The 8478-nt window shown below is 42.1% G+C and overlaps 1 protein-coding gene across 1 annotated transcript; it reads right to left on the bottom strand.

Annotated features, from left to right (window-relative positions):
• Window positions 1–150: 150 nt before the first annotated feature.
• LOC117265960 (uncharacterized) lies at window positions 151–8342 on the bottom strand. The gene is made up of 12 exons (XM_033640814.2): window positions 8234–8342; window positions 7885–7975; window positions 6511–6541; window positions 5369–5446; window positions 5124–5263; window positions 4914–5039; window positions 4331–4376; window positions 4170–4235; window positions 2629–3110; window positions 2423–2527; window positions 1616–1715; window positions 151–499 (listed from the first exon to the last, which is right to left on the bottom strand). Exons 2-12 carry the CDS (start codon window positions 7966–7968, stop codon window positions 456–458), a joined length of 1302 nt encoding a protein of 433 aa, XP_033496705.2. The 5' UTR covers window positions 7969–7975; window positions 8234–8342; the 3' UTR covers window positions 151–455.
• Window positions 8343–8478: the final 136 nt, after the last annotated feature.

The raw sequence follows: 8478 nt of genomic DNA, 5'->3' as shown, positions 1-8478 counted from the left end.
GTTCCAGCAGGAGAGGCTAAGTGTCTCAAGCACTTCAGTGGGACTACATTCAGAAGCTATTGGAGCGACCCCATCTTTGTCCATGTAGCACATAAATTGAGGAATGTTTCAAAAGGAAAAAGCTTGAATGAATCAATTTCAAAACAGGTCTTTTTTTCCCCAATTACTTTTAATAGAACACGGCCTTGGGAAAAGATCAATGGTCATACACTAAAGTACAGTTAAAGCTGCTGAAAACATGCATGTGTGATTTTGTGGTAAACCGACAAATCAGACCATCTTCTGAAAAGGTAAAAACGTTAAAAAAAAAAAAAAAAAATCAGACTACTTTGTAGCAACATGCCTAAAAGCATAAACATTTACACAAAATCAAAGTTTTCAACTCCTGGACCATCACGACTAATGCACACAGAACAAGAGGGATGAGAAGATCGAGGCGTTGCTTCTTGGGATTGTTATTTGTAATACCTCGGCGGACCACTTGAGTATCTGGATGGACCTGCAGAGAGATAACATGCCAGACTCATTAAAAGGACAAAACAAAAAAAAGGATGCTCCACTCACATTTGATTTCCATGTTTCAAATATGAGCAACAGGCATTTCTTTAGTGTCTCCTAGTCAACACGACTCATTATTTGAGTTGAGGCTGTGTTGAAAGGAGACACGGGCTGCTTTCACATCAGAGGGCTAAATGCTCAGTTCCAATTATTATCCCGGATCTAATCTTTCTGTCTGGGCCCATATGTGGCATCAGTATGAACAGATCTCTGTCCTGAAATGGCTTACGTGCAACCAATAATGTCACTCACATGTGCTTTGGAACAACAACAAAAAACGGCACAATTCCTTAACAAGCATTTTGGTAATAGATGAATGCATGAGTCAAGCTTTATCTCTGAATAATGAGGAGTGGCTGCAGAGCTCTGTGAGTGGCTTCAGAGCGCTCCCACCTCCTGTCCAAAGTTGTGCCTGCCTGCTCTGCGGAGCACTGCTGCCAGCCTCGCAGCTCCGGGCCCTTCGTGGGACTTCCATAGTAGGAAGGTCCAATACTGTCATTCTGCATAATAATTAGCCATGTGCTTCTGTTTGTAATCTCAGAGAATTGGCCCTTAACAGCAACAGGCATTTGTTTTCGGGATAACAGGCTGTCATACAACTGGGCTTTCAGTCCACTATCTCTATCAGAAAGCAACTGCTGGTAGTCGTTTGGAGAGAAATACTTCACGAAGAAATACTTCTTCCAAACTTTAGGATGTCAAAGGCTACGTTCAAGTATCTCTGTCAGCTTCTCAACAATGCTATCACCGCATGTAGGCAAGCTGTCCCCGTCAGAAAACATCTGGTAGTCACTCTATTGGCTTGCAACTGGGGTAGCCTACTGCAGCAGCAGTACAGCTGTGGCAGCCTTCTGTAGTTTTAAAGGAACGCCGACACTGTATGGTGAGTAATCTGCTCCTGTGCAGTGAAGAATGACCAGTGATCGGATATGTATCAAATTTAGAACCAAATATTAAAATGACCCAGATCTGATTGGAAAACAGAATCGGATCTGTGTCACATGAGTGTAGGGCCAAATTAGCCTGTAATGTGAACGTAACCTTGGTGCTTACATACCTGAGAGACTACTTGAGAATCGGTCGCTACTGCGTGGCAGGCTGGGGGTTGTAGAGGAGAGGCCTGTGGAGCTCAATGAGAAGCTGTTCAGACTAGAACCCTGGGGAGGAAATGAGGACAGAGCATTTAGCAGGAGGAAGGGTTGGGTATGGTTTATATTTGAATCGATGCCTGTATCTCTTCTGGTAGCTGTGCCCAACAGTACGTATTTTCTGTACTTAACTTTCCCTGTAATTACAAAAACTTAATTTTTGAACAAGCTGCAGGGGTGAGATAGTAGACTAAAAGGCAATTCTGATCTTGGCTCTTTTCTAATCACACAGAGCCAATCTTCTGTCTCCGTTTTACTTGTGTATGTGTGTCTGCTCGTCTGGCAGTGATAGTAGGCTATTACTTAAATAATTCAGAAACGAAAACAGACCAGACAGCGAAACTATCAGAGTGGCTGCAGAGCTCTGTTGCTGGCTTTTGGGTGCTCCCACCTACTGTCTAACGTTGAACCCGGCAGCTCTGCAGAGCACTGTTGCTAGCCTTGCAGCTCTGTGGCTGGCCTAATGTTCTCACTCAGATGCACTCTGGGGTACCAATATTTGGCACTAGTGGATTTTACATGAAGCGGAAACACCGTAGTAATGATGTAATTCAGTCGGCACCCTTGAAAGTCCTGAGTTGGGTACCCAACCCTACTGATGGGAGATGTGTATTGGATTAGATATTGAGTTCAAAGATCAATACTCTTTCTCCAGGGTCACAGACTCCACCTTTAATGATTGGTTTTCAATCAAAGAGTAAAAACAAGCTCCTTACGGTCGACACGCTCCTCAGTCTGTACTCCATCAGCACATCTGTTAGTTTCTGTGTCACCTTCAGCACCAGCTGTGCGTCATTCTCGTTCTCTATCCGGAATGTATCCTAAAAATACATTTTGAGAATTTACTGTATGGTTGAATACAATTCAAATCACACCATTGTTAAGATGGGGAGGAACCTATTGTGAGAAACGAGATACATACCAGGTAAGTGAGTAGAGTATTAGGAAGGTTGCCACTTTCTGGACTTGCTCCCATTAAGCCTGGCCTCTCCAGTGGCTTGTTCATTAAGCTACTCCCCATTTGGCTGCCCCGGTACTCATCAGGATACCTTCTGCCTGGGCGGTCGTCCAGTAGTCCACTCCTTCCACCACCCGATCCATAACTATCTCCAATCCCAGCTGGGCGAGGAGGACCCATACTGTCTGGGAAAGGTCCTCGACTCATACCGGAGTCCAGGGAATCTCGCCTGGTTGAGTAGCCTCCCAAGCCGGACTCCCACTGGGAGTCTCCCGCAGGATAGTCTCCTACAGGATAGTCTCCGCCTGGATAGTCTCCACCTGGATAGTCTCCACCTGGATAGTCTCCACCTGGATAGTCTTCCACTGGATAGTCAGAGAGAGGACCAACTGGAGGAGGAAACTCCCCTGGATACCTCGAGTCAGAGAACCTGGGACCTGAAAGACCTGTAATATTTAAATACACAGAGAGGAAATCAATAGAAAAAAAGGCATACATGCACAGTATTACACAGATTATGATTCAATGATAAAAATGTATACATCCAAAGTCTCTGATCGCTACTTCAACTCATACGGTGTAATTTATAAAACTAGAAAAGCACTCAGAGAGTGCAGACCTCTGCCAAGTAGGTGATATTCCCTCCCCCTCTGCATCAGATTTTGCAGCCTGCATCACAACTAGGTTATTTGCATCACTATCATTATTAGGTTATATATACCTTCACCATGGAGACACTATGGTGTATTTATTTCGTTTTTATTTTGTACCAACACAGAATATAATGTTTTTTTATATTTTTCCAACACAGAACATTAATTTCAACTTGAGAATTACAACAATATTTAGCAAGTAGAACAAGACGTGCTTTCCGGCCACCAGATGGCGCTATTTTCACCGTCTCATTAGAAATTGGAATTGCTGCTGAGGCTGTCAGACGATAGACTTCATTTATTATTTTATCCACTTTGCTTCAACCGATCACCACCAAATTTTATCATCTGTTCCTTGTCCCATTTTCCACCTTTCCTGAAAATTTCATCAAAATCCGTTCATAACTTTTTGAGTTATTTTGCAGACAAACAAACAGGGGGCGGAGGTAACAAGGACGTACTCTAGTATTGATTTTGGAACATTTTAAGATGAGATGATATGAGATGAGATGATTTCTTTTATAAAAAAGACAGAGAAAGACGCTTTGCTGTGCTGTGAGAAAGCCTGTGAATGAGAGGAATAGAATATCTTCAAACTTCCAAAGTTTAAATAAGTAGTCATCAAGCACTTCACCATGATTTACTGAGGAGACAGACGCTCTTATTTTCATTTTCCTCCTCTGCATTTCACTCATTACATCCAACCTGCAGCAATGCTATGCAGCAGTAAATTCCATCGCACCGACACAAAACCTTAAGGTCTATTTTTTTCCCCCTTTAAGTTCCTTGAGAAGTTTTCCCTTGGACTAAAATTCCTGGGAACTCTGGGTCTAAATGCAGCTAATAACTCACCAAAGGGTGGTCCCTTTGGTCCCATCACTGGTGCTGGTGGAGGTATAAATTTAGGAGCAGCAGTACCTGTGAGAGAACAAAGGACATGAGAGACATTAACAACTCAGGTTACTGAAAAACAAAAAAAATCCTTTCCATTAATTCATGGCAGGGTAACTTACGGAGTCCTTTAAAAGCAGGTACTTCAAAGGGTTCCTTAAGAATCACCTGAAAGCCAAAACAGGAACAGAAAATTGTCAAATCCAAAATCGTGTAAAATGTAAGATGTATAAAATAAGTACACTGCTAAAATATAAACATGATTCATTTTTATAACTTGAATATAAGAATCTTTAGGAAGGCTGACTGCCTCAAACACACCACTGTCTCCTCATTCATTTCAATGTGACAGCAAAGGCTTGGGTTTAAAAAAAAAAACCCAAACAAACAAAAAAAAAAACAGGCTTGTCTGGCTTTTTCCCCGCAATTTTTTTTTTATCTGTGGGGTCGCTGACGTTACTGTTTTTTTTGTTCTTTTGTCCTTGTTTGTCCTCTGATAAACTCTACTGTATGCCATACACTGACTATGTAAGTACCCCATACAGCCCCACTTCAAAAGATCTGAACTATCCCTTTAACACAGACATTTATTTCCAATGATCATTATAAGCAGAAAACTGCCAACATCACAATATTTTTTTGACACAGTAGGATGAAAACTAGACTTCTGTGCAACTGCTGCTATGATATGCATCTGACACTCACCTTGAGTTGTCCCCTCCCCTCTGTCTTCTCCACCTCCGCTGCAATTTCTTTAATTGCCTTCCTTACAGCAGGGTCTTTGACGGCCTCCTCCTCTTCATGGGTAACCTTGTCAGGGTGGATCTTTTTCTGTGCATACACCGCAGAGAAATATTTCAAGTAACCTCATCACATGACGCCTTTGAGGTGGATTAAGAAACCAGCAACACTCACCAGGTATCTGAAGCTGTGCTTCCAGCCTTTCACATGGGCGAGCATATCATGCTGCAAGCGGGAGACGGTGCAGAGCTTGCACTGGTAGTGTGGTGGGACAGATTTACTGGGGCTGCGGTACTCCCACACATACTGAAGACCTGTAGACATGATGGTTATGAGTCATGCATACAAGAACTGTATTCCATATAGGAAGGGATGGAGGTAAAGTAGATGTATGTGAGGGACATAGCCTGTCTGCTTACCAATGACACACTCTGTGACAACCTTCAGCTGTTTGCTGAGAGAGGGCAGGGTCTGTATAGATGTCCCTTTGGTGAATACTGGGAAAATACAACAATGTTCAGCACAAAAGCTTTACAATGACCTAAAGCTGATGAACAAGTGAGACAACAAAGCTCATGCCCAACAAATAAGTTCAACGAGCCAATTTAATACACATTTCTGGGGAGAAACCTGTCACCATAGTGTAGAAGACACTTATGTTAATAAAGTGTGTTATTTTTACACTGCCTGCAGTGTCAGATGACCAATGAAGTTTAACCTGTCTTTATGAACTGAACAACCATTAGAAACCCAAACTCCTTGTGTGCAATTGAAACCTGGGGGGAGAACAGGAACAGCAGTTCTCAGCTAACCCCTGTTTAGGCCCAAACTGGGCTGCAGGACACCAGCTCCTATGCCGTGTCGCCTCTTGCTGTGCCCAACCACAGAAAAAACATTTCTGTGTCGCACTATGAAGGTTTCCAACTGTGAATGCACAATTAAATGCCTGCATGATTTAAAATAAGACAGTATGGTTTACTGTTAATAAGTATTAAAGTAATACAACATATTCTCACTCAGTGTAGCACAGGCCACTAAACAAAAAATGAATACTGCATTCAGCAGTGTTAAAAAATATCTTGTGGGAGGAAAAAAAAAGGTTTATACAACCATGACAGCACAAAAAGTGCATTAAAACTTCATCAGCAGCCATTGCAGATCCATGGTTGTATTACTGTATGTCCCGCTGCTTTTAAACCATGTCTAGGCGTCAGCACGGACTAATGGAGCTTATGGTGGTGGTCTTCAATGTAGCAACATCTTAGGAGAATGGGTTCACACTTCTAACATTGTTCAGTATATTTTTTAAACTACCTAAATGATGAAAAATGGACAGTGAACAGGAAAGTTGTTGCAAGGTACTGGAATATGCTTTGCAGGATTCTTTCTGCAGTGGCAAACACTGATCTCCACAGATCAAACCCATGGATGGCACCACAACAGTCTCTGAGAGTGTGAGTCTCCAAGAGTGGTGAACATGCCACCACCCATGACATGAAGCAGTGAAATCAAGATCTCAAGCTTCAACTCTCAGCACTGGCACCGTGTTTAAATGACTTACCTATTTCAGCAGAATGCTGCGGCTGCTTTCTCTGTAAATGGAGGGGATAAACCCACATGAAGGAGAGAGACACATACAGGCATTAGTGACAGGATGACACTTAGCAGAGGACTGAACTCCTCGTCCTCGTCCGCCACACTATGTATGCCAGACAGCCATTATTTTCCTTATTCTCCATGACCTCTGCATCAAGCAGCGAAAGTCAAAGAGACAAGTGTTTAAGCAGTCCCAAAATCATGTAGTCTGGTGATCAGTCTAAATTCTCATTAAATGAGAATGTAGAACAGTAACATTTCAATTCATTATTTCATAGGGAAGAAAGAGAAAGAGCTGATACCCTGAATGAAGGCTAAAAGGTCAATATGCAAACATATCCACAGTGGCCCCATTAAAGAACACTGAGGTCAAGACCTCAGTAATTTTCACAAGAGAACAAAATTAAGATGTGTATTGTGGCCTCACACCCAATGTGGTGTGTTTGGGAGACCTGAAACTAAGTTTGAAAGATGAGAACAGCAAACCCAAATAATGAAATAACAGCTAAATATTCAGAGCAAAGAGGAGACCAATGCCAGTTTGAATTGTAAGTTGTCTGAAAATATGGAAGTAGTTTCTGAGACCGTTTGTAGCTTGGATTTGGGCTCATCTCTTGCTACCATCATGGCAGTAACTAAAGCAGAGACAAGATGAATTCCATAAGAGAAATTCAAATTCTGCATGTGTGCTTTATGAATTTCTTTATATGGCAAATTCACAAGCGTAACAGTGGGATGTTTTGTACGTAATTTCATTAGAGTGTAGTAGTGATGGTTAGTTTTGCAGCTGTTTTACAGGCCTTTCTAGTTTTGAGTGTGGCAGCACTCAGAAGTAAAAACTGAGTAGCCTGCCACTGGGATCTGGTTCAGAGAACCCCGGTCACATCACGAATAAATCTCAATGTCAAATCTGAGAAGAAGTGAAAACTTTGAGCTGTTTTGGAACACTGAAGAAATGTTTGCATCGTAAAGTAGACAAACTGGACTTTGCAAATCTGGTGCTAACAAATCCCTTTAAACCACAACAGTGATAGCAAGGCCCAGACCACTGAGTGGGGTTTTCATAAACCAGAGTGCAAATACAACCAAGCCTGAGAGCACAGAGACTGACACCAAGTCCACCCGCCAAGGACTGCTGCCGCCTGGCTCTCCATGAGGCATCACCAACAGCCAGTGTACAGTGTCATTAATATGGGAAGAAATATCAAAAGGAAATCATGTTTCCTTCAAGAGCGCTCAGCATCTCAATATGTGAGGTAATACCAACGCGCTTTCATCATTTTCAATCGTGTATATTAGATCGAAAGTGGCGTTAGTACAGCCTGGATGTGATACTTACCCTGGCGTTTCTCTTCTGGTTCGACTGCGGCCCGTTTTTAGGTGGCGGCTGGGTGGCTGAAGCCTGAACCTCCATGTTATCCATTTGTACGCTGTGGGGCAAAGAAAATAATCGTATTAAACGAAAAACACTCAATCCTAAGTGATTCCCATTAGGGCAGATACACACTCTTAAGATAGCGCTATTAGCAGTTATGCGTTGTTTCGTTCAATCTCAGGCCCCGCCAAGCCTTAACTTGGCTTTTTAACAACATTACGCTAGCTGTAAAAAAATATGTAAGCAGACCCAAACGCCTAATATCACATATATCTCCGCTCATTAAACAATAAGATAATATTACTTAACTTACCTGAGATATTTTAATGCAAACTGGGAGTTCCTCAGAGGACAAGGTCGCAGAGAAGGCTAACGTTAGTTACGATGTTAAAAACACAAAGCCCACAGCAGGAACAGGAGAACAGGAAGTACTGACTTTGCCTGTTTAAAAAAAAAAGAATAAGAAATTTTAACTATTTTATAACAAAACCCAAAAGCACCCTCATAAAAATGTGAGTAAAATTGAGTCACATCAAATCGTTCAGTTTTGGTTATTAT

The sequence above is a fragment of the Epinephelus lanceolatus genome, chromosome 10 (assembly GCF_041903045.1).
Source record: "Epinephelus lanceolatus isolate andai-2023 chromosome 10, ASM4190304v1, whole genome shotgun sequence".
In the NCBI taxonomy this organism is placed as follows: Eukaryota; Metazoa; Chordata; class Actinopteri; order Perciformes; family Serranidae; genus Epinephelus; species Epinephelus lanceolatus.
The sequence above is the reverse complement of the archived record's forward strand: the minus strand, read 5'-3'. Positions and strand labels throughout refer to the sequence as shown.